Consider the following 25,907-nt stretch of genomic DNA (forward strand, 5'->3'; position numbering starts at 1 on the left):
TGGAGGAAGCCAAGCTTTCTGCCTGCACTTGCAGGCCTAGGCCTCCACTCAAGGCTACAAAGTTTCAATGATAGAAGATACATAAACCCAAACAGAAATGGCGGCAGCCACGGAGCTGGAAAGAGCAGGAGGCTAGGGTTGCCCGCAGCGATGGAGGAAGCCAAGCTTTCCGCACACCCTGGCTGGCCCAGTCCTCCGCTTAAGGCTACAAAGTTTCAATTATAGAAGATACATAAATCCCAATAGAAATGGCTGCCACCACAGAGCAAGCAAAAGGCTTGGCTCCGCTCCAGGCTACAAAGTTTCAATTGTAGAAGATAAATAAACCCCAGATACTAGGGCCTCCGCTTGGGTCACCAGGGTGCATGGCCGGCCTGCAAACCACCACAGGCCCCTTGCCCAGGCCGCCCCATGCCCCAAGGGAACCCCCACCCTGATCCGGGACACCCTTCAGGGCAAACGAGCTGGCCCCCACCCGTGTACCAGGCCTCTATCCTATCTAATAAAGAGTAATATGCAGATTGACCATCACTCCAGCACACAAGATGGCTGCCCCCATGTGGTCAAAGATCCTGCCCCCTTGTGGACACAAGATGGCCAGCAAGGGAGGGCAGTTGGGGGCAATCAAGCCTGCAGGGGAGGGCAGTTAGGGGTGACCAAGCTGGCAGAGGAGGGAAGTTGGGGGCGACCAGGGCTGCAGGGAAAGGCAGTTGGGAGAGACCCAGGCCAGCAAGGGAGAGCAGTTGGGGGGGACCAGGCCTGCAGGGGAGAGCAGTTGGGGGGAACCAGGCCTGCAGAGGAGGGCAGTTAGGGGTGACCAGGCCTGCAGGGGAGGGCAGTTAGGGGCAAACAGGCTGGCAGGGGAGCAGTTAGGCATCAATCAGGCTGGCAGGGGAGTGGTTAGGGGGTGATCAGGCTGGCAGACAGAAGCAGTTAGGGGCAATCAGGAAGGCAGGCAGGCGAGCAGTTGGGAGCCAGCAGTCCTGGATTGTGAGAGGGATGTTCCAGATTGGAGAGGGTGCAGGCTGGGCTGAGGGACACCTCCCTCCCCCATGCACGAATTTCATGAACCGGGCCTCTAGTTAATTATAATTCCTCCATAGCTATAGTTTTCCATTAATATATATTTTATTCACATATTAAGATCACAATGAATATACAAATTTATTTCTTTTTCACTTATACTATAAGCATTTTTTTCTTATTTTTAAAAGCTTTTAATAGTTGTATAACAGTGGTCAGCAAACTCATTAGTCAACAGAGCCAAATATCAATAGTACACGATTGAAATTTCTCTTGAGAGCCAAATTTTTTAAACTTAAACTTCTTCTAACACCACTTCTTCAAAATAGACTTGCCCAGGCCGTGGTATTTTGTGGAAGAGCCACACTCAAGGGGCCAAAGAGCCTCATGTGGCTCACGAGCCACGGTTTGCCGACCACTGTTGTATAACATTCAGTTATAAGGATCATTGGTGCTCATAAATACTACCACCTGGGGAGCTCTGTAAAAATGTAGAAACACAGCTCCCAACTCAGAAGAATTTCATTGAGTGTGGTTAGGCCTGAGCATCTGTATTTGTAATAACTGGTTCTAATACTCATTTCAAGATTGAGGACCAGTGTTATGCACCAAAATCTAATTAATTCTCCCCTTCTGTTGGGCATGTCAATTGTTTGCAATGTTTTGCCAGGTAAATGTACAATGCATATGTTACTTTAACAACATCATTGACTATTTTTTTAGGAATAATTCCTCAAAGGAGAATTATTATCAATGAATATCAAGGATAAGAACTGTTTTTAATCTTTTATTGCATAAGGTCATATTATTTCTTTCCAATTTTAATTGGAAGACACCCATCTTATTATATTATTGATTATATTGAACATCATCTTTACTTTTATCTTTTCCAACATGAATGGCAAAAAGAAAATGAGTTTTCATTGTTTTAATTTACATTAATTAAATTCCAAGTAAGGTTGGATTATTTTTATATGATTTGTATTTCTTCTTGTGTGAATTATCTACCAATGTTCTTTGCTGATTTTAAAGGATCTCCTTTTTTTTTTACACAATTTCTTGTTATTCACACAAATTTTAAGTATTTAAAAATATATTAAGATTCATTGGGGACTATGAAAGAAAATTTAGCATCATTCAGGGAAATATTCTGGATATTTTAATACCTGATATTTAAATGTTATAGAGAGTTTAGTATGAAAAGAACACTCCAATTAGGACATCACAGGCCTAAAACTGAGGGGACTTTCTCATGTTTATTTAACTAATGGATTCTTTCTTATAAGGCTAAAAAAGCACTAGCAAAATTATACAGTAGTTTAAACAGCTAAACTGGATTAGGTCCATGCATTATTGACATCCTTACCAGCAATGAAATGTTAATATTGTTAAGTAAAATGTAACTTAATTTGTTTTAACCAGATTCAATATAATATTGCAAATCATTTATTCTACAAACTAGATATGCCCTACATATTCTGTGTGCAGACATTAAACCTAGGGCTTTTATATCAGTCCTTTACAATAATATATTCACAAGTCCTGGCAATCATAAAAATACTTTACCAAACTTAAACTTTTAAAATGCTTTCTATCTACTTCTATAGACATTTTATCAAGTGTAAACTTTAAAACCTCACCAATAAAAAAATTACACTCTAATAAATATGTTCTAGAAGTAAATATAATGATTAAGTGCCGGGGTACTTGTCCCAGCCTTACAAAGGGTTCAAAAATCTGGAGAAAGGGGCTGATGCGTAGATTCAAGGAGTCCCAGGACGAAAGGTAATTTTAAAAGGCATTGAGGGTCAGAGGATCTTCAGCTAAAGGAAATGAAGACTACTTCCTTGTCTAGAACCCTGCTTTTATTAACACAATTTGTCCTAAGGCAAGGTGGAGACATACACTTCAAAGGGTAAGGTTTCAAAGGGTTTACAGAAGCATTGTCAGTTTGGGGAATAGCCTACAGCTGTCCCATCAACCTTTTGACGGAATTTTTGTAATTATTACATGCTGGAATTGGTTTACGGCAATTAAGGCCTAAAGTAAGCATAAAAGCATGATCACATCTATAGACTTCAGCATTAAGTTACTATGAAAAGGTAGAGAGTAAGAGGTAAATATTTTAGCCTGAATTGAGCATGCCTGTAATAAGAATATCTTACTTTGCACTAATTAATTTACTCGAAATCAATAAATGAAAAAGTTAGATCTGTTAGGTCCCATCCCAAAACTTCCGTTATATTAGTAGTTGATATTTCAATAAGATTCTTAGTAACAAAAATGGGTTCCAATGAGGTATCCTATTTAATAAAGAGGGAATATGCAAATTGACCATCACTCCATCACAAAGATGGCTGCACCCACAGCTGAGGCCAAGTTCCCATAAGGAGCCTTAACGAGCAATCAGCAGGGACCTGAGGCTATGCCCTCTCCCGTCCCCATGGGGCTTGACAGGGGACCTAAGGCCGCATCCTGACGCCAGGCCAGGGGACCTGAGGCCATGCCCCCCACCTGGTGGGGCTTGACGGGGGACCTCAAGGTGTGCTTCCCAACCTGGTGCTGGGCTAGGGGACCTCAGGCCATGCCCCCCACCAGGTGGGGCTTGACAGGGGACTTCAGGCTGTGCCCCCACCCCAGCACCAGCCAGGGGACCTGAGGCTGTGCCCCCCCTGCCTGGCTGGGCTTGACAGGGGACCTCAGGCAGTGCCCCCAACCCAACGGGGGCTTGACAGGGACCTCAAGGTGCACCACCAGTGCTGGGTTGGGGGAACTCAGGCCGCACCCCCCACCCAGCAGGGCTTGATGGGGGACCTGAGGCTGCGCCCCCCTCCCGGTGCTGGGCTGGGGTCCTGAGCCTGCACCCCCCCACCTGGCAGGGCTTGATGGGGGACCTCAAGGCATGCCTCCTGCCCCAGTCTGGGCTGGGGGAACTCAGGCCACGCCCCCTGTCCTGGCACCGGGCCAGGGGACATGAGGCTATGCCTTCTGCCTGGCGGGGCTTGACAAGGGTGGAACTGGCCGGGACTGGATCTAGCCCAATGGGGTGGAGGCGGCCAGGTCTGGGTCTCACACGATTTTGAGGTGCATGTGGGTGGGTGGGGACTTGACTCTGAGTCCCATGGTGCGCCCCAGACTCTGACAGGAGGAAGGTTTTCATATACATGTTAATAATTTTCTTTCATCTCTGACACTTCTATTATAGAGAAAGGACAAATAGCAATATTAAATTATTCCCTCTAATTAATCCCCTTTTAATGTGCATGAACTTTGTGCACCGGGCCACTAGTGGATTTTAATAATCCCAAATTCAATTGAAGGAAATTTTAGGAATAAAAATCCTTCAAAGTTTTCCAGAGGCCTAGAATTTGTCCAAGTGAGCATTTTCTTTCCACCCCTGAATCAAGTTCTCCATCACCTCAGAACTATGGGAAAAGTTAAATAGGGTTGTTGATTTTTAACATAGAATTCTCCTAAGGCATTGGTCGGCAAACTGCGGCTCACGAGCCACATGCTGCTCTTTGGCCCCTTGAGTGTGGCTCTTCCACAAAAATACCACAGCCTGGGCCAGTCTATTTTGAAGAAGTGGCATTAGAAGAAGTTTAAGTTTAAAAAATTTGGCTCTCAAAAGAAATTTCAGTCGTTGTACTGTTGCTATTTGGCTCTGTTGACTAATGAGTTTGCCAACCACTGTCCTAAGGCATAAAAGACAAAGGCAAATAAGTGACCTGGGTCTATACTAGAGGCCTGGTGCACAAAATTGGGGGGTGGGGGATGGTGTCCCTCAGCCTGGCCTGCACCCTCTCCAATCTGGGACCCCTTGAGGGATGCCAACTGCTGGTTTAGACCCATAGGGATCGGGCCTAAACCAGTAGTGGGTCATCCCTCTTACAATCCGGGACTGCTGGCTCCTAACCACTCACCTGCCTGCCTGCCTGATTGCCCCCAACTGCCCTCCCCTGCCAGCCTGATCACCCCCAACTGCCCTCCCCTGCAGGCCCGGTCACCCCCAACTGCCCTCCCCTGCTGGCCTGGTCACCCCCAACTGCTCTCCCCTGTTGGCCTGATCTCACCCCCAACTGCCCTACCCTGCTGGCCTGATCTTGCCCCCAACTGCCCTCCCTTGCCAGCCTGGTAGCCCACAACTGCCCTCCCTTGCCGGCCATCTGTGACAGCCATCTTGTGGTGGCCATCTTGTGATGACATGAGGGCACCCATCTTGTGGTGGCCATCTTGTGGCGGCATCTTGTGATGACGTCGTGCATGACACCACCTAGACTTTTATTATATAGGAAGTCATTGTCAATACAACTGGCCTCTTAAATGTGGTCTAAACATCCAGCAATAATGTGGTCACTTGTTTCTTCCTCTCTTCAAATATTAATTGAAAAGAATATGTTTCAATTGATTTTACTCTGGAAATGCTGGATTTAATAGAATAAAAGGAATAATTAATGTGAGAAAGAACCCATAATATTTTTCTTTTACCTCTTATCAGCTTAGCAGATCACTATTACAGCTTCTCTGATGCTTTTGAGGAGAACTTCTTCTCTTCTTATCAATATGTTTCTGAAAACTATGTCTGAAATGCATGAAAGAGATTCCAACCGAATGAGAAAATGTTCTGCAAGGATCTACCTTCTATGTCCCTCATTTACCTGACCCCTTATAGCTGCCTTAATCTTGCTGATAATTACTCCTTCAGAGTTCCTGTTCCTTTTTGCTTGGGTAAAGAATACTTTTTAAAATTTATACTAGCAAACTGAGTGAAAGAACTTTATATATATTTTAAAGTCATTTGCTGATTCTTATCATTAATAACATGTCAAAGCAATGCATTCCATAAAATAGAACACATGTTCAAATGATGCTTACATATGTGGTTTATGCTGCAGTTTAATAGCAATTTTAAGAGGCTGTTAAGACCTAACCTGTATAAAGAAAATTGTAGAAAACAGGCAGTTTTAACAAGCAGGGAAATCTTGAAACCCTGAAGACTATCTCCAAATATTAATTACCAAATGCCTTCCATTCACCACTAAAGAAAAAGTAATTTTACATTTGGTAGGATAAAGTGGACTTTATTGAGGGACCACATGTTTCTGGAAGGAAAACATGTGAAAGAATTGTGAGCTGGGCAGTGAGTTATTTATTGGTCAAGTATATTATATTAAACAACTATAGATACATTTACACACATATGTGGATAGCAGTGTGAAACTAAACTGTTTTTACATGGCCTATTAGATGACATAAGAAATACAATTCTTAGAATAATTTTGTAGGAAGCTTATTCCAAATAATTTTCTTAATGTAAAGCTTTTTTTCCTTATCCATTCCTTTATTTTGTTCTTTTTTGTTTGTTTGTTTGTTTGTTTGTTTGTTTGTTTTCTATTGTGCTGTGAAACTGTCTTTGGATATGGCTAATAACCCTGTTAAATAACCCTCTCATGAAATGATTTTAGTTTATCAAAGAAATGGTCTAAACCAACACATAAAATAATTGGGATGTCACTTTATTTATTTTTTAATCTAATATGAATATTTAAGGCTAAAAAAGGTGGATCATAAAAACCATTTTCTCCTAAAAAATAGCAGTTAGGTTTAAATCATTGAAAGACAAATTTAGTTTCTTGTGGACACAAAATAAAACAACTTATTTGCAGCATTTTAAAAACAAAACGGATGTCTCTATCATAATTGAATATTCAGCCTACATTTCAGTCTGGTCCTTTTGGTGATTAAACTAAAAACCTGATATTGTTTACTTTCAGAAGTATATTAATTATTTTACACCACTAATGTGGCACTTACTTGAGAATGTGAGAAAGCTAATTATTTAATTCACATTTAGTAAATGGCAGTCTAACCCTTAAAAACAGTTAACACTCTCAAGGTGTGGTTTACTCGGGGAAATGTTTGCTCTCCAGGTGGATCACACCATCATAACATGAACATCATGGAAAGTGAGCATCAATTACCTGAAATATTACAAACACATTTAAAGAGAACAAACACTTTAATAGGCCAATTAGTAGTGAAATAAGCAACACTTTTTGTCAACTGAATGATCAGTTTCAAGTGCTACTCATTAATATGGGATTGTTTGGTTTTATTTATTAATTCATTTGGTGTTGTGATCACCAAACTCAGTATTTATCAAATAGCATAGCACAAACTATACCCAAATTCTCTCAGTATTGAAGCCATTCTCTAGATTTAACAGAAATTACATTAAAGGCTGGGAAAACCTCTTGAAAGAGAGAGCTTATTTAGAAACTGTAACTTGAAAGCAAGAAAGGAACTAAATGCATGGAAGCAAGAGCCTATGAAACTTTTTCAGAAATCCTCTTAGAGAGTAATTAGGATATGCTACCTCTATTCCCCTGCAGAGATTAACATGGAGAAAATCTAATGCAGAGTGGTGTGTTTTGTCCAAGTCCACATCATATGCAGCATGACCTTTAGAGTTTAACAACTTAATTTAAACAGTCAAATTGGCTTTGTGATTTGAATTTCTAAAGAGCATCCAATGCCTCTAAGAATCAATATAAGATTTAAAAAAAAAAGAATCAATACAAGATTCAAATATAACAGCTTTTTCACTAAAAGCTGCTATTACCTTTCTCTTGATTTCCAGCCCCAAAACTGAACCAAACATGGAAATCCTAGATTCTGAGACCGGCTAAATCAAGCAAACAAACCAAACTCCCACAGATAAAAGAGGAATAACAAGTCATACTCTGTTGTCAGGAAATCAGTGCACAAAAATTAGTGGCTATTTGTTGATTTGTTTATTTCATTATGCTTTTCCTTCTGGAAATGAATTTTCATTCCAGTCTCTTTTAGATCATTGACATTCTCTGCAAAGGAATTCAAGACACAATTCTTTCTCAATTACTAGTAAATTCAAGTTATTACTGTTTTGAAAAGCAATCCATAACTGGTTGATGATGATGTCGGTTATTTGACAATAAATGAACTGTGAAAGTGAACAGCGCTAAATATCACATGTTTAATACAGTTTGCAAGTAGTTACAATTGCCTTTGGTTTGAACTGATGGAAGGGGCTGCAGGATGGCAAAATGAGAGGTTTATTTAGCGTCTGGGAGAAGCTTATAAAAGAGCTTAAGTCCTCATTCCTTCTAACATCTTAACAGCTGTGCAGTTTCTTACAAAATATGTTTTATCGTTTCAAGAAATGCTGTTAACCTCGCAGTTTTAAAACTGAATGAACAAGGCCTCTTGGACAAATTGAAAAACAAATGGTGGTACGACAAAGGAGAATGTGGCAGCGGGGGAGGTGACTCCAAGGTTAGCCTCAATGTCACCAAAAGCGGGTAAACAGTATGTAAAGTAATAGGTGCATCTGCTGGGAGACTCGCAGTACGGATCTTCTAATACGATCAGAATTGCTAGTCAAGTCCCTTCACAACTTAAGTATGCAATTACTGTCAAAGCAAAAATATTTGCAAATGTTATCAATGTGGGAACACACTAACAAACCTAATTAAAATAGTCACTAAAAATCTCTGGCTCTGAAGCAGTTGGGATCAAATATTATAGTTCTATACACCACGGTTTTGGAAGGCAGGAGGGGATGCTGGTTTTTGAAAGAATGATTTGGCAAAGAGAAGAGAGTATATCTTTCTTGTTCACCAGAAATTCTAAGCAATGTTTTTAAGTAACAGCAGTAACTCCACCTAGATCTATGTACTTACCAGAAAATCATTTCTCTGTCTAAACCCCACAGGCTTCCAATAAATAATACGTTAAATGATAAATCAAAGATAATCATGTGAACCAGAAATTTTTGGCTTCCCATAAATGGATCAAACTACAAAATGAACAGACTCTATCAGGGGTGGGCAAACTTTTTGACTCGAGGGCCACAATGGGTTCTTAAACTGGACCGGAGGGCCAGAACAAAAGCATGGATGGAGTGTTTGTGTGAACTAATATAAATTCAAAGTAAAGGAGCGGAGGGGAGAGCAAGAGAATCCTCCGCTCTTTCGGCTCCGCGGGCCAGATAGAACAGCCGAACGGGCCGGATCCGGCCCGCGGGCCGTAGTTTGCCCACGGCTGCTCTACACACAAGACCAGTTCAGCTTATTTTCCCTGCCTCCATGGCATATGTCCAGCTTCATAAAATAATGTTTTATTAAATTTCTAAACAGTGTCTAAAGAAAAAAATAGGTACACAATTAACAGAATATACTACTTAGTGTCCCAGAACCCTTCTTCACTATGTATAGACTTAAAGAAAACAGTCTAGAGATGGGACTCTTCTGACTGAATTTTCTTTTCTTACATACCTACACTGGGTATATAAGAATATTGAAATTTTAGAAGTATACAGTCTTTCCTGCCTTTTAAAATCTAGAAAATTGCCCAAAATAAGAAGTCCTGCTTCTCTTCAGGTTCCTAATTGGACCCTAAATTCTCTCACTCAGCCACTCAACCCACAAAAAGATGCTGTTTTTAGTGAGTATCTGTCAGATGGCTGATAACTTCACCCTCTTTCAATGCCACAAACTTGCCCCTCACTCCCAATCTGAAGAGCCTTTCAAATCCAGCTCACTTGTATATCCCCATCTAATAACCAGCCCTTCTGCAGGTTACCATATGATTATTCTGGCCACAGAGGGAGGCATGAAAGAGAGAGAAACAACAGAATTGTGTGGATCCAAGGCCATCCATCTCCTTATCCCTAGAGAGAATCTGAGTTCCTGGAGAACAGAGCAGAGAAAGGCCAGAGAGAGTATTTAGGGCACCTCCATCTGTGGCACCAACCATATGTTTTCTTAAGGAATATTAATTCTTTTTGCTTTTTGGAGCCCTAACTTGCATAGGATGTTCTGACAGTTTCCATACAATATATATGTACATATAGATGTATGGTGTCCCCAAAAAATGTATACATACTTTCTAGATTCTATTACATTTTGAAAATGAAATGTATTTTAATAAACACTGCCTTTATAATTAATCAAAGTGTGTATACATTTTTTGGGACACACAGAGAGAGAGAATTATTCCAGTTTACACTAATAATCTACTATTCCTTCTTGCAAATTAGAAATGTATAAAAGTATGCTCTCAGAGCTCCAAAGAAAATAAAAACAATCATATTCTATTCCATTAGAGAAATTTTATTTGCAAAATTTATTTTTTATCACAAATAGAAAAGAAGTGTAACACTGCTTATCAAATAAAATTTTCCAAAAAAAAAGAATGAAGTCCTATTTTAGTGTACATTAAACTCTTTACAGAAGAAAATTAAATAAGCAAGCAGAACCAGAAATTTACACATAATAAAAAAATCTATGTAACAAAATCATTTTAATTTATTTAAACAAGGTTGGACAACTCAGTTGGATTTTAATCTGTTTGCATCCAACACATTGTTTGGTACATAATGGACACAAAGTAAATATTTGTTGTACAAAGAAATAAATCTGAATCTAACCTTGTAATTTTCAAAAATCAAACTGCTTGTTCTCATAGGTATTCAGTACATTATTTTCAATAAACATGAACTACAAAGTGATATTGTAAAACATTATTTCAAATCTTAACAAGTAATTTTCTAAATTGTTATGAAAAATTAACCTAATGCCGAAACCGGTTTGGCTCAGTGGATAGAGTGTCGGCCTGTGGACTGAAGGGTCCCGGGTTCGATTCCGGTCAAGGGCATGTACCTTGGTTGCGGGCACATCCCCAGTAGGAGGTGTGCAGGAGGCAGCTGATCGATGTTTCTCCCTCATCGATGTTTCTAACTCTCTATTCCTCTCCCTTCCTCTCTGTAAAATATTAAAAAAAAAGAAAAGAAAAATTAACCTAAAATGTTCCCCCAAAAGGACATTGCATTATGTTCTATTTTCCTTCAGGAATTTTGTTTTCAAACTAAAAAACATTCCTAGTAGGTTGTATATTGACATATTTATCATCAAGAGAATAGGTGATTGCAATCTAAATGTTAGTAATGCCCAACTCTGAATTTGTAATAAAAAGTGATATTTATATGTCTGCTTGACCTCCCTTAGTTGTAAGTAAATTACTAAGAGCAGTTGTTGCTTTTTCATTTTTGTTTTGTACCTTCTTCAGGTGACTGATTTTCTTTTTAGACTTACCTTGCGCCTCCCATTTAGCCTGGTCTTCCTCAAAAGTGGTAAAATAAGGAGCAAAAGTGCTGACTTGGAGACTGAAGGTAGATCCGGAGCCTTTGCTGAGTGTAAATCCAAGCAGAGGAGCCAATGAAATACTGTAGGGAAAACTCACACTCAAGGACTCAGCCCAAGCACTCGGAAATCGGTGTTATCTTTCCAATACCGAATCTTGGTAGGAGAAAACTAAGAGGGAACCATGGGAAGCTGTCCCACACATGAATAGGTTCCCAGGAAGAGACAATTGAGGATTGCAACCAGGTAGAATATGTCCAGACTTCTAGTCAGCAGAAAATTATGAAACCTCTAATTTAACTGGGTCATGGAACCCGTACCTGTGGGGGGAAAGAGAATTACCCACTGTTTGTTTTTTTTCCTTCGAGGAACTTACGATTTAATATAACCAACAACTGAACTATTAGTCACTGTGGCCACTTCTAATCACATCCCATGGCTGCAAAATAATTAGCATCACCATTTAGCTGCTAGACATTCCCAGAGCATGAAGTTCTGAGCAGGCATACTCATCTTGTGAATAAAATAACAGGGGACCAATTTAAGAATATCTTTGCAATGTCTAAAACTCATTTCCCCCTTTGATTAATCTGGTGTGGTTTAGCCTGAGCACAAACCATATGCAGAAGTTTATGCCAATTCTTAGTGGTTATTTAATCCTGGTTCTAGATGGAAAATTTGGAAAATGCCTGTAATCATTCACTAAAACTATTGATTTTTTCCATTTTACACTTTACTTTCCTTCTATGTATATCAAAATAGGCACACTCATGGATGAGGATGTTCATTTAAAAATTATTTTGTAAACATAACCAATATTGTGTCCTTCAGGAATTATATTAGATCACATAATACCCAGTTTTTAATTTAGCCCTTTGAAAAATACAGCCCATTCCTGACTTTAAAATATTTTATACTTATAAATGGCCTACTTCCCTTCACCACAGACATGGAAACCAATGCAAGAATAAAGGGATTATTATAGAAAACATGAATTCATAAATAGGTGGGGAAGGTTGTGGTAAACAAAAACCACTAAGGGAAGCTAACCATTGGAGAAGGGATATCCGTGTTATGAATTACTTGCTAAGTTCCTTACATTCCACCAGTTGACTGTTAAGTTTGATTAATAGTAAGTATCTTATATTCAAAATCCCAATCTTACTTCTAAAATAAGACTACTCAAGTGAGTAGCAGAAGGGACAAAGAGGCAAGGGGAAAATGAAAGGGGTAGGAAAAATTAGGACTTTAAGAAGGGAGAGAGATGGCCAAAGGCAGTCTTTATCTAATCCTCAATTTTGCCTTCAACCTTCCCTTCTAGAAGAAATTTGGAAACTGTTCATTTTCTTTCTCTTTTCAGCATTGTCCCCCTCCTCCCATTGTACCCTATTTAAGAAGTGTAATATATGGTACTATAATGTACCTACGCAGGTTTCAAAAGGCTTTGGCAAGCTGGCCTGGGAATCTCAAACCTCTTATAGTATCAACTAAATGAAAAAGCTTGTTTTCAATTCAAAATAATTTGAATGCAGCCACTTTATAGAGCACTTACTCTCAGTGGATATCCTGGTAAATACTGTTTTACACAGATGAATGAAATGTGGCTTTTGTTTTCAAGTTCACCATTCACCAACCAACCTGACATGTGGTTTTATACTGGTTGCTTCATCAAGAGAAGTGAGGGGAAAGTGTGGAGGGGAGGAGGAGGTTGTATAGATAGCCCCTAGGTTGGGGCTGAATTACCAAGCAACCCAGATAACCATAACCCTCACCCCACCTCATCCCTCCTCACCCCAAATTCAGCTTTTAGTAGAAAGTGTTAAATCATGCTTATATTTTAGTTCAAAAAACAATATTCTAGGAAGGTGGCAAGTGCATATTACTTCTTAAATGGAACAATGAACCTTGTAAGATCTTATAACATTCATGCGAAAATTAAATTGTATTCAGAAATTAGATAAACAAAAAGAAAAACATATTTTAGAAACATTTTTGAGAACCAATAGTACAAAATAAATGAGTTTTAGTTTAACTGTTAACCAGAATACTCGATTAACCAGAAACCCCATTTCCTGAGTCTTCCATTGTTAATGCTTTTAATTGCATAGCTATGAAGTCAGACTATTACAAATCCTGATTCCCCTGCTTCCTAGTTGTGTGAATAGAGGAGTTAACCTCTCTGTGCCTTGGTTCCTCATTTGTAAAATGCAGATGATAATAGTAATTAGGTATGTAAAATGCTTTTAACAATGCCTGGTACACAGCAAGTACTCCAATCCTCCGCAAATGTTTAGCTATCATTATCATTATAAATAAACTACCTAGTTTTGTAGATAGGTTTATGGAATTCATCTACTGATAACCAGAGAAATGCAGGCTGTGTGTCTCTATGCACTCAACATTTCCTCGGAGAGAGGCACTAGAAGATATGGCCAGACAAAATGATTGTGGCAGCCTTAGAAATGTCAAGAAGAATACAAGTCTCTCTCTGAATGTTTATAAAAGTGAAAAAAACAAACACACACACACACACACAAACAATAACAACAAAAGATGCTAGGAGTTACTGCTTCCCATCCATCTTCTTGCCCTTTATTTTGTATACACAGAGGATAACATGGGAATGAAAACTGAAAGAATTCTTAGCTTCCTTGCAACACTGGTGATGACTGACTACTGACCCTTTCCTCCTTGAGACTCCTTTTAAAACATTTAGTATTGAAGGACTCTGAGATAGTAGAAAAGAAAAATGGGATTTTACAGTCCAGGGAGTTAGTTTATTGATCAAAATCTTACTTATCCCTAATCTATCAGGGATTTATTGGTAAGAATTAATAAAGTATGCTATAGTCACTTCCCTTTGTACTTAAAGTAAATTAATGTGGTAGACACAACATGGATGAAAATTGCTTCTGGTGATGCTATGTAAGACAAATACGAAAGTTCAGAAGGAAAACATCAGCATAGGCTTGCACTTTACAATAATGACTCACATATTTGTGTTTATAAGGACCTGCATGAGGTGGCCCTAGTAACATTTGAATCACCTACCTCTTTCAGTTCGGTCCTGGATGAGAGATGGAGGACTCCATTTAATAATGGACACTGTAGACCTCCTTCCACAGCATAAACTAAAATCCCTCTAGCTGATCATATGCATGTGAGAGATGAAACCAGTCCTAGCTAGCTTCTATGTAAGTCTGCCTGTCACCTGCAGCCACTTCCATTCATTTTGGAAAGAGACAACAAGGAGCTCTGAATTTTGAATGACTCCCATAGCCATGTGGGGAAATTATAAATGCTCAAGAAACCCAACCCAGGCCAATAGTTTTGGATTCACAGTAATTGCATACATTTTATTTAAAAATCCTCCCTAGCAGTATGTGCCTGTTACCTAAAGCGATGGAGCAGGCCCCAGTTTTATGTCTGATTCTAAACCTGGGCCTACGGTACAAGACATAGCGTCTACTGTGGCCTCTGCTCTGTCACTTTGCCATGCGATTCTAATGTAGTTTTACTTGAATAACATAAAATAACATATATAATGTTATTTATGTTATTTTCCACGTGAAGAACTCCTGTAAACCTTGCCGTTTTGAAACTCAGTGAGGCAGGCGTCTTAGACAAGCTGAAAAACAAATGGTGGTACGATAAAGGTGAATGTGGACCCAAGGACTCTGGAAGCAAGGTCAGTCGCTGCAGTTCGGGGCCTCCTCTTGTGTTCACAAAGCAGTAAACGGGAGCAATTGTCAAAAAATAAAAAAGCGTATGGACACACTAACAACTAAACATGTCTCTCTACAACTGCCTAAATTCGAAGTTAATGTCATAAATTTCAGCCTCAGGGACAGTCTTTTTAGAAAATTGCAACCTGCTCCCCAATACTAAGGCTTTTAAGTAAATTTAAATTACCTACAAAAATACATAAAATATTAAACATTCCTTATATTATTCTCAAGCTTACGTACCACTAATAAAAGTAATGCTTTTGAGGTTTAAGATTTTTTTATTGTTTTGGAGGCAAAGACCATGAAATATATTCTTTCAAGAAGAGATGTATTCCCAAAACAAAAAATGGGAAATTAATCAGTAGTCATTCAGAAAAAAAGATTTTAAATATTAACTATATCTTATTCAGAAGTTCAGTCTTTTGTGACTATATTGCCAACCATTCCACTTTAGTTTGAAGAGGCCCTTTTATATTTTTGTGCTGACAGATCAACAGAGTGAACCTTTTAATTCTATTCTATCAAAATGGTTTAAATAAATCAATGTTTATGGATGATAGCCTCAAGTTCTAAGATCTGTTGTTCATGAATTCCTTTTAAAATATTGCAGGAACCTATAAACTTGATTCTGTTGGAAATAGTGTTAAAAACATTTGTATTTTAATTCCAAAGAGGAAAAAATGTAACAACCTATCAGTGAATCTAAATACTGAACAAATTAATAGAATGTAGTAACAGTGTCTGAAAGCCATAGTCGATGATTCTTAGAGAATCTTCTATTATTTTTCTATATCTCCTTTTAGAAAGAAAAAAATAGATGACAGATAGATAATAAATGATAGAGAATTCTAAGTCTAAACAAGTGACCAGCTTAGAAAGGAGAGCCTCAATCAATTTAACAGTGACAAAGTGATGTTAATTGATCCCTTTCTAGGGCTTATCCCTATGTTTTAATCGCTTTTGTCTGTCTTTAAACCAGAGTGGAATGAGATAAACTTGGCCAATAAAGAAATAGTTATCCCAAATCCCATGCCAAGCATAAATACTTGAGTGATTTTTGTAAAAACGAAGTTACCCTAAACTTTTGGTTCAATCAGTTGATATCATGGCTAAGTAGACAGTGTATATAGTACATCTTTGGAATTAAACCACGTCCTTAATAAAATGATTTAAGTGTCTAAATCACATTTTGCACAAAACATACTGCCAAGAAGATGATGGCCAGAGGGTGTCCTTCAAATAGTTTACCCAAATACGTTTCAATTAATGTTATGTATAATATGCATATTTACAATTTATGAAAAAGTTCTGAATTCTTGTTATAATTTTAATATCTTTCAAGCATATGCTTGACTATATCTGAATTTATGTATACTAAGGCTCTGGAGAATAATATGTCTAAAATAGTAATTGATGAAGCATTTTTAAGTGGAAATGGAATCATTTTTAAATCAATAAAAATAGTAATATCAGTTTGTCCATACATAATTTCTCTCTCAATTGACCATAGTAATTTGTGTATTTTTAAAAAGTTATCTTTTCAAAAAGTCACCTGATATGTATACAAATATATAATTATTCCTAAATAGTAGATAGAATGTAAAAGTGATACTTTCCATAAGATTTCCCACAGATGTGACTGAAAAAAACAAATAATGTGTACCCTTGCACATTATCTCTATATATTTTGTAAAGTAATGATGAACAAATTGTGACACTGGTAGCTTAAAAAAAGCTTAGTTCCTTAATTAGGAAATGTGAAGTAGGATTTATTCAAGAGCTATCTCAAACATTAAAAGTATGTTTTAATGGCAGGAAAACCAAAACCCCTTTCCATGTAACTGTATTTTAAACATGTCATTCTCAAACTTAATAATAAGCCCACTTCTGCCACCCTTTGCAAATATATAAATGCTTATTATGATTAAGTATAGTGGTTTTCATTTCATAGTTAATAATTATAAAATGTTTAAGGTTTTATTGAATGTAATCATATCCAGTTTATTGGTAATCATCATAATTTCACTTCTGAGAGCTATAAGCTTTATTTTTAAATTTGTAAACCTACCTCAGTGATTTATACATGTAAATAATGTCAGGTTAAATTAAGCATTTATGCTAATTAGCTGTTTGGATTTCATGTGTTCTTTTACCATCCGGATGTGACATTTCCACACTTAACTGAAGTGTGTTTATCCCCCGACAGGACAAGACGAGTGCCTTGAGCCTGAGCAACGTAGCAGGCGTCTTCTACATTCTGGTCGGCGGACTGGGCTTGGCAATGCTGGTGGCTTTGATAGAGTTCTGTTACAAGTCCAGGGCAGAAGCGAAGAGAATGAAGGTGGCAAAGAGTGCACAGACTTTTAACCCAACTTCCTCGCAGAATACCCAGAATTTAGCAACCTATAGAGAAGGTTACAACGTATATGGAACCGAAAGTATTAAAATTTAGGGGTAGGACTTAGGGCCTACTACAGTGAGTGGGTGATGCATCCTGTAAATGCAGTGTTGTGACTGTCTGTCCCGTGGTGGTATTGCTTGCTTCTCATTAGAGCTTTATATTTTCTAAAACTTCAGTGCAAAGTGGTTTGGTTTTCTTTGGCTGCAGATGTACTGTTCGAATCTTTATGTTGCCAATAGATATCTGCATTGAAAGGGTCCGAAAGACAAAAACAAACCAGCAGAATTGCTCTGTGAAATGATCTAAACAGTATATTCTACCCCAAATTTGAGAGAAGTTGGAAATTAGATCTGGGTTTTCTTTGTACATAGACTAGGCTAATCTTCTCTGGAACAACTTTTAAAATAAGTGTTAACAAAATAAGCATAAAACCTAATTCAAATGACCAAAGCTTAGACAGCTGCCGGATAAGGTTTTCTGAGAAAAATTATATGTAACAGCTCCAAGGCAGAGAGTCAATGCTCAACAAATTTTAGCTCCTATTCTAGTTTGTTTTACATTAGCCATATTCTGTATTTTTAAAGAGTAAAACCTGTTTGCTCATCTGACAGTAGTCCTTGAGCCAGACCTTGAGGCAGGAGTCATCAGGATATTGACCACAATCCACGTTTATTTCATGAAATTCAACTTTTATGTTCACAATATCACTAAGGTGAGCAGACATTTTAGGCAATTTAGCAGTTTCTCCGTTAAAGATATCAGTAATATATGTGTTTCTTAGGAGGAACACAGTAAAAGATAAAAATTGTCATGAGTTATTATGGATTTTTTATTTCAATTGCTTTTAAGTAAGCCAGCTCAGCCCCACTTACATATAGGAAATGGAGATCATTTTTAAAAAATCTAAATGTCCACCACGTTTTTCCTCTAATGGTTGCAAGTGGTTTTAAAATAAGATCTAAAAGCCTTTGTTATTGCTCTTCCTAAAATCAGGTTTCTAAAACTCATTTTCTAAAATTACATATAATAGCCAACTGAATAGGCTGCTCATTCTGATTAAAATGATAAATGAGCCTTTAAACCCATAAGAGACATTCCATGCTTGATGTCAAAAACCTAATATAATTTTTATAGTAAGATGTATCTGAGCCCTACCAGGTTTAGCTCAGTGAATAGAGCATTGGCCCGCAGACTGAAGGGTCCTGGGTTCGATTCTGGTCAAGGGCACATACCTTGGTTGCAGACCGATCCCTGGCCCTGGTCAGAGCACATGGGGGAGGCAATCAATCAATGTGTCTCTCACATCCATGTTTCTCTTTCTGGCTCTCCCCCTCCCTTCCACTCTCTCTAAAAATCAATGGAAAAATATCCTCAGGTGAGGATTTAAAAAAAAAAAAAAAAACGATGTACATCTGAGATTATGCCAGGTAAATGTGCTTGACTTTAAGATTTATTTATTCATATGAAAGCTATTGAAATACTTGTATCTTAATATCTAATTCCTTTTATCTACAATCTGGAAATCAATGACTAGATATAACTACACATGGGTAAGCCCAATTTTGTGGAAAAGAATTAAGAACAAAACCCTCAATTCACTCAGATCAGAATGTTTTCAGCACGTTTTCTTACAGCAAAACAGCAAGTTAGGATGATATCAAAGTCTGGGCCGTTACAATTCTTTCATCTTAATATTTACAGAATTGAGAATAGATTTTCTCAAACTGGGAAAAAGAATACTTGAAAGTTTTCAGAGCCAATTATTTAGACTTCATTCTGAGATGAATTTTATAACCAGTTTATTAAAACTGAGTTTTCTTTGGCATAGCAAAAGCATTCCAACCATCAGTGAGGTCCAAAGGCAGAGAAGCAAAGCAAAGAAAAAAGAATATTAGAAAATTCTAGACCAAAGCCGTGTTGGCTCTATGGATAGAGCATTGGCCTGAAGGATCCCAGGTTCAATTCCAGTCAAGGGCATGTATCTCGGTTGCAGCCTCGATCCCATGCCTGGTTGGGGTGCATGCGGGAGGCAACCAATTGATGTGTGTGTCTCTCACATGGATGTTTCTCTCTTTTTGTCTCTCGCCCTCCTTTACACTCTCTAAATATCAATGGGAAAATATCCTCGGGTGAGGATTAACAAAAAAAGCAAAACAAAAATTCTAGAAAGAAATACTCATGGGTGTCAGTTTATTACAAAGTTCTGGGAAGGTATTAAAAAGATATATAAATTCCCAAGTTATGTACATACAATTTACATGTAATAATGTTTTTAGGTTAGAAACTGTCATTGCAGTTCATCACATGAATTGCCTTTAGAGCTGGGGTTGAACTTTAAGACAATAAATTTCATATAAAAATAAAGCATTCATACCCATACGACTTTTCAAAAGACTTAATAGAATTCGGGGTAAATGAAATGACCTACACTTATAGAGAAGCCTTGAAAGTAAGTTGCTTTTGTTACACTTCTATATTAAATGGCTTTTTCCTTTCAAAAGCTCTATTGGCCATAATTACGCAAATACTTGACAATTTAGATAATATTTTCCCAGAATCTCAGAAACTAAATCTAAAACCTTCAATATATGTTAGGATTCAACTTTAAAAGTGACCATACCTCCAGGAGAACACTTACAATTAAGGTCATGACCATTAGTCACAACAAACCAACCAGGCACAGAACATATGGAAATTTTTAAGAAAATTTTTCAGTTTGAGCAGCCTCAATAGGTTCACACCAAGATGAATAGAAATGACCTTTTATGGAAGAATTGAAAAATACAAACATAGGCTGCTGGGAACTAAGAATGCTGAGATTTAAAGAGAAATTAAGGAGTTGACAAAGATTTATTAACTAATACACTAGATTGAATCAATCTATAGAGAAGGAGAGAGTGCTCAAAATTATGTGGAAACTTTCCTGCTTTGGATGTTTTCTTTTCCTCACAAAGGCAAACGAGAAGGGAAAAGAAACAAAAATAGATTTTATGGCAAAAGCCTTCTGCAAAAATTCAAAAGCCTTCTGCTTGCCCGGCCGGCATGCTCATTGGTTGAGCATTGGCCTATGAACCAGGAGTTTACAGTTTGATTCCCTGTCAGGGTACATGCCCTGGTTGTGGGCTTGACCCCCAGTGTGGGGTGTGCAGGAGGCAGCTGATCAATGATTCTATCTCATCGTCAATGTTTTATCACTCCCTCTCCCTTCCTCTCTGAAATCAATAAAAACAATATTTTTTTTAAATCATACTGCTTTTATTAATTGTATATTAGTATTTCTTTTTCAAAAAATTAAAACAAAACTAAACTGCTAATTTTTAAAAAATAATTATCTATTTTTCTAAATATTAAATGTTGAAAGGGAATTTGAAGAAGCAAATTCAGACTTTGGTCTTGGTTTGTTTTAATTTAATGATGACTAGGGTTTCTGTAGAGATTGTATGCTGACCTCTGATCATGAAAATAAGTATTAATTTTTTAGTTGTTCACTAAAGCAGAATTATGATAATGACCTGATTTTTATCATAAATGTGTCATTACCTAGCAATTTGACTTCAGCTTTCTAACATTATAGGGGCCTGATGTCTAAACCTTTTTGTTATAACAGTTTAACTCCAGTCACTAATTTCATTATTTAATCAATAATTATTAAAATATTTAAATTTCATGGCAGAATAAATTCAGGATGGAATTTCCTAACGAATAAGGTTAACTTAAATTCACAATATGGAATTGAGATACATTATGAATTATGAGAAAGTTATGATCTAAGCCATAACAAATTTAGGGAATATCTTGTTTAGCTTACTTTCCCTCTTGAGCTAACATTAAAATTCAGCTCTCAAAAGAATTTAAAGGCAATGAATGATAGTAAGTAGATTTACATAATACCACCTGTAACTCCACTGTGTAATGTTACTAACTGCTACCTAATGTGACATACAACAAGAATTTAATGAGGATTTCAGAGACCTGCCCCATAACCTCAATCTGGGAAGCTCCCCAATGATGACCATCCTGATGGACTGAAAGATGCCCTGTTCAGTGTGACCCCTTTGAGCACTTACAGCTTCTTAATGAGCCTTAGCTTCCATGTCAGGCATAGAATGAACTTTATGTCACTAACTGTGCTGTTCTGGGCCATGTCTGTAACTGGTGTGAACGAATGAAGGTGTCTGTGGCTAGGTCTGTGTTCTGAAAACAGGAAGACCTGTCATGAACACTCTATGTATATAGTTTGTTTAGACAATTCATCACAATTTTAAGAGCATAATCCTTGCAAAGGACTTTACAAATCCCTGTAAAGATAAAAAGACTCAAAGAATGGCGTAAAATCTGAAATACTAGGGTGTAGAGTACAGCAAGTTAAAAGATGTGACCTCCCCAGATTTGCTAAGCAAAACCTCCTTTGGTGATTTTTGAATGAGTTCTGAAACAGGTAGGACCACAAACTCTAGGCCGATTCATTCCTCCCTACCGGTGACCTTTTCTTTCTCCTGATAACCAGTTTTCACATGATCAAAAGAATATGGGGAAAAATGCAGATGTCTACTAGTGATATCTTGGTGTTTGTTGTGTCCTAAATTGTTGAAGAAACAGACATAGTGTAACACCCCACATTCTCTCTGTTTCCTTTCCATGCCCCCCAGCTGACCTTTTCTGAAGCCATAAGAAACAAGGCCAGACTCTCCATCACTGGGAGTGTGGGTGAAAACGGCCGCGTCTTGACGCCCGACTGCCCGAAGGCTGTACATGCTGGAACTGCAATTAGACAAAGTTCAGGATTGGCTGTCATTGCATCGGACCTACCATAAAAACCAAAAAAATAATTGAGTGCCTTAATTAAACTGTGTTGGTGACTGACGGGAACAGCCCGGGGAACAGGCCCGCGCGGCCCTGGCTAGCCCAATCCTTCGGCTGAGAGCGCCGGACATCAGCAGCAGCGACATGTGCATGAGCTCAGCTCGGAAACCCAAACTCAGATTTTCTATCAGGAAAACTCACAACTTAGGTTTTCTTGGGACGTGGGCGGGGGGATCTGGGACGGGTGTATTAACAGCAACAAATTTCACTCCAGTGGACTTAAAAACTAATAAGGCTTGCGAGTTAGCGCATCAACTCTGCAGTTCTTGCTCACAAAGGCCTTGGCCTTCACAGCAAGGGATGAGATAGTTGTAGAAGTCAACGAACATGCTAACTGTCTCCAGAGCACCCATCTAATCAACCGAAGACTGTCCAGCTGAGAAAACACATCACTAAACTGTGATAAGAACATAATAAACACACATGTAAATCCTGTGAAAAAAAAAATTAAAGGAAGTATTTACATTTACTTTGGAGAAAAAAATACTGAAACATGCTTGCTTTTTAAATGATGTAAATTCAGTAGAGGACAATACGATTCTTTTTTCTAACCATCTTAGGGAACAGTACATTGCAATAATTGATATAAATGCCATCACTGTAATAAACTCTAGAGACTTTTTTTTAAATAAAAGTTGTTGGTCATCTTGTTTGCTGTAACCTTCACTTCCTCACACGAATCGGTAGCCACAGATTGCATTTGTCTCAATACCCGGAACAGAAACAAAAGGAAGACGACATTAACGTAAAATCATCAGTCTGCAATGTAGAACCAAGTGACTAGGGGTCACTCATGGTATCAATATTGTTTATACTCTTGTTCTGTGTACAAAATTGTGGTTTTTGTACCCACCAAAAAGAATAAAACAACAGACATTCTTACAATATCAACAAGGTGTTTTTTTCTTATCGTTATAAACGTTATTTGAGAAATTTTAAGATTGTAAAGTGTGGGCCATATTGGAAACTATAGCTAGCCCTTATTATTTTTGCTTACCAAGCTAGCTTCTTTTACAGGTCTTTGCCTCGTTAGCAGGTTAATGTCAAAGATGGAGTGTTTGAATTGGGAAATGAATCATTGTCAAAATAGCAACAAACCCTGTAATTGTGTGTTGAAATTTTACTTGACTGTATTTTGCTGCATAAAATAATGTCTCTTTGGGCTTCTCCCCCATTCTCATTATTCCATTTAAATCATTTGAAGGCACTGATAATAGTTTCTGGTCGACAACAAATGAAGACTCAGTCCTTGTTTTCAACTGAAAATTGTGAAGAAAATTATACCCATGTTTATTTACAAAGTCACCTTATGTTGTGAATGGATTAACATGGATCAAAAGAAAGTTTGAATCATTTGAAATAATAAGTATAATACAGATAAACATAACAATACTTAGAGATCACAATACTTGACAGAAAGCACAAGTTAGGATTATTTTGGAAGTCTGGCTTTGGGGGATAAATTGAGTTTTCATAGGTGGAGAAGGTGCTAAAAGTCTTAGGGATGAACAGTGCCCCAAAGCTGTGCATGGCAATGGCTTGTTTAAGGACTGGATGCAACTGAATAGACTGGAGAGAATACAGGGGTGATATTGTGGAAAATAATGTTGGAAAACGTAGAGGATTAATTATCTTGCCTCAGCGCTCAAGATTCCTATCCCCCTTTCAATCTCTGTGCTACAGTAAGAGCAATTTGTAAAAATTCAAATTTGTTAACAAAACACACACACACAGTTCCCTCAGGAAAAATTCCAAGCTCTTGAGCAGAGCAAATGAGTCCTTTCATGACCTGGTCCTTATGTATCTTTTCATGACTTCTCTCATCCTTGACCCAACCTCTCCTTGCTGCAAACAAACCTCAAAAGCAGCACATGGGACACTGTATGTACTATTTCTTCCATCTATAACTCTTTCCTCTCTCCTCTTTTCCTGACTAACTTGTACTCACCCTTCAGTACTCAAGTTTTACCTGCCCTGGGAAGATTTCCATCCACCATCCCCTGCCTATGAGACTGAGTTAGGGCCCTTTTAATGTTTTCTTCCCATCAATGCACTTACCATACTGCATTGTAATTGCCTGTGTACTTGTCTGTATAACTACTAGACTGTAAGCTCCTTGAGGGCAGGGACTGTGTCTATCTTGTTCACAGTTGTATCCCCAGCACCCAGCACAGTGCCTGGCATATTGTAGGTGCTTAATAAAATATTTGTTGAATGAATGAATTGAATTGAATTTTATTACGTGGAAACAGAAAGATACTTTTCCTCATTAACAGTCCCTAGAGTGTGTATTAAGTATATGATGAGTAAAAATTAAGGCTGATGGCTGATTTCATGACCTTGTCTACCTCACTGGAAGGAGTAGTCATGAAGAAAGAAAAAGAGAGAGGAGAGGGGGCGGGGGGGGGGGGGAGAGAGAGAGAGAGAGAGAGAAAGGAAGGGGAAAGTAAGAAAGAAGAAAGAAAGAAAGAAAGAAAGAAAGAAAGAAAGAAAGAAAGAAAGAAAGAAAGGAAGGAAGGAAGGAAGGAAGGAAGGAAGGAAGGAAGGAAGGAAGGAAGGAAGAAAGAAAGATGAATTTTCTGATCCAATGAGAAGGTATTCCATGTAATTGTACCTAACTATGGAAAAATTTGTTTAGCTAGAAAAATTGTCACAGGCAATTAAATAACTAAAATGGGGTTTTGCTTTGGTTTTCAGTCATACTTCTAAAGATATCTTTCACTTAAATCTGAGTGAATTAGTGATGTAAAGTTAATAAGTTACATTTCTTTTTTTCTTTTTTTAATATGTTTTTATTGATCTCAGTAAGGAAGGGAGAGGGAGAGAGAGATAGAAACATGAATAGAAACATCAATAATGAGAGTCATTTATCGGCTGCCTCCTGCACACCCCCTACTGGGGATTGAGCCCTCATCTCAGGCATGTGCCCTTGACTGGAATCAAACCCGGGACCCTTCAGTCCACAGGCTGACTATCCACTGAGCCAAACTGGCTAGGACAAGAAGTTACATTTCTTATAGTTTTATTTCTATATTAGTTACAGTAGTATATGCTTAATTTTCTATATTTCTTATAAAACAATTTTGCTGAAAACAAAATTTAAATTTGACTTTACTAAAAAAAGATACCTATCTGGACTCCAATCTGAGGAAATGCTACAAAGCTAGGAAATGTAACTTTAAAACATTTATGTTTAAGTTAAAAACATTTAGTTCCATAAAGAGGCTCAATTGCTAAGCAAACAAGATTACCATCTAGTGCAGAATTTCCTGATGTACCCGGCAAAGCCAATTTTGAAGCAAAGCCAAGTTATCAGCTAGGTAAAAGCATATAGTGATCACGTTTGAAAGATATAAAGAGCCTTCAGGAGAACCATTTTGCCTCACTCAATTCAATAGCTACTAATTGAAAGTGCCAGCCACACTGTTGTTGCACTTGCTTTGGTGTTAGTTCTGGCTACTCCTTGGTCTCCATCCCTGTCAACTGATTCCATTTCCCTAAAGCATAGCAGATAGTAGGTGTTCAATGTATATTTGTCAATGCATAAACACAACTTTATATATTGCCAATATCAATGAAAAAATGTTCTAATAATTTTCCCAGAGAACAGAATAATGCTAATAGGAATAAGAACTAAATTAAAGTGACATCCAGGAGAGTTTCTGAAAAGACAAATCAAAATTGTGCAGATTCATTTTCCTTATTAATATA

The 25,907-nt window shown here is 37.9% G+C and overlaps 1 protein-coding gene across 6 annotated transcripts in view; it reads left to right on the forward strand.

Annotated features, from left to right (window-relative positions):
• Positions 1 to 24,417, forward strand: part of GRIA4 (glutamate ionotropic receptor AMPA type subunit 4) — a 430,608-nt gene extending 406,191 nt beyond the window's left edge. For 3 of the 6 annotated variants that reach the window (XM_080641386.1, XM_080641387.1, XM_080641390.1), the window contains 3 exons: positions 14,778 to 14,892; positions 17,139 to 17,273; positions 21,983 to 24,413. In XM_080641386.1, coding sequence (XP_080497512.1) covers positions 14,778 to 14,892; positions 17,139 to 17,273; positions 21,983 to 22,147 — 415 coding nt within the window. In that variant the 3' untranslated portion in view covers positions 22,148 to 24,413. Of the gene's footprint in view, positions 1 to 8,222; positions 8,338 to 14,777; positions 14,893 to 17,138; positions 17,387 to 21,982 lie in introns of all 6 variants that reach the window. The other 3 variants (XM_080641389.1, XM_080641388.1, XM_080641385.1) reach the window with 3 other exon arrangements.
• Positions 24,418 to 25,907: the final 1,490 nt, after the last annotated feature.

Source organism: Plecotus auritus (assembly GCF_963455305.1).
Source record: "Plecotus auritus genome assembly, chromosome: 9".
Taxonomy (NCBI): domain Eukaryota; kingdom Metazoa; phylum Chordata; class Mammalia; order Chiroptera; family Vespertilionidae; genus Plecotus; species Plecotus auritus.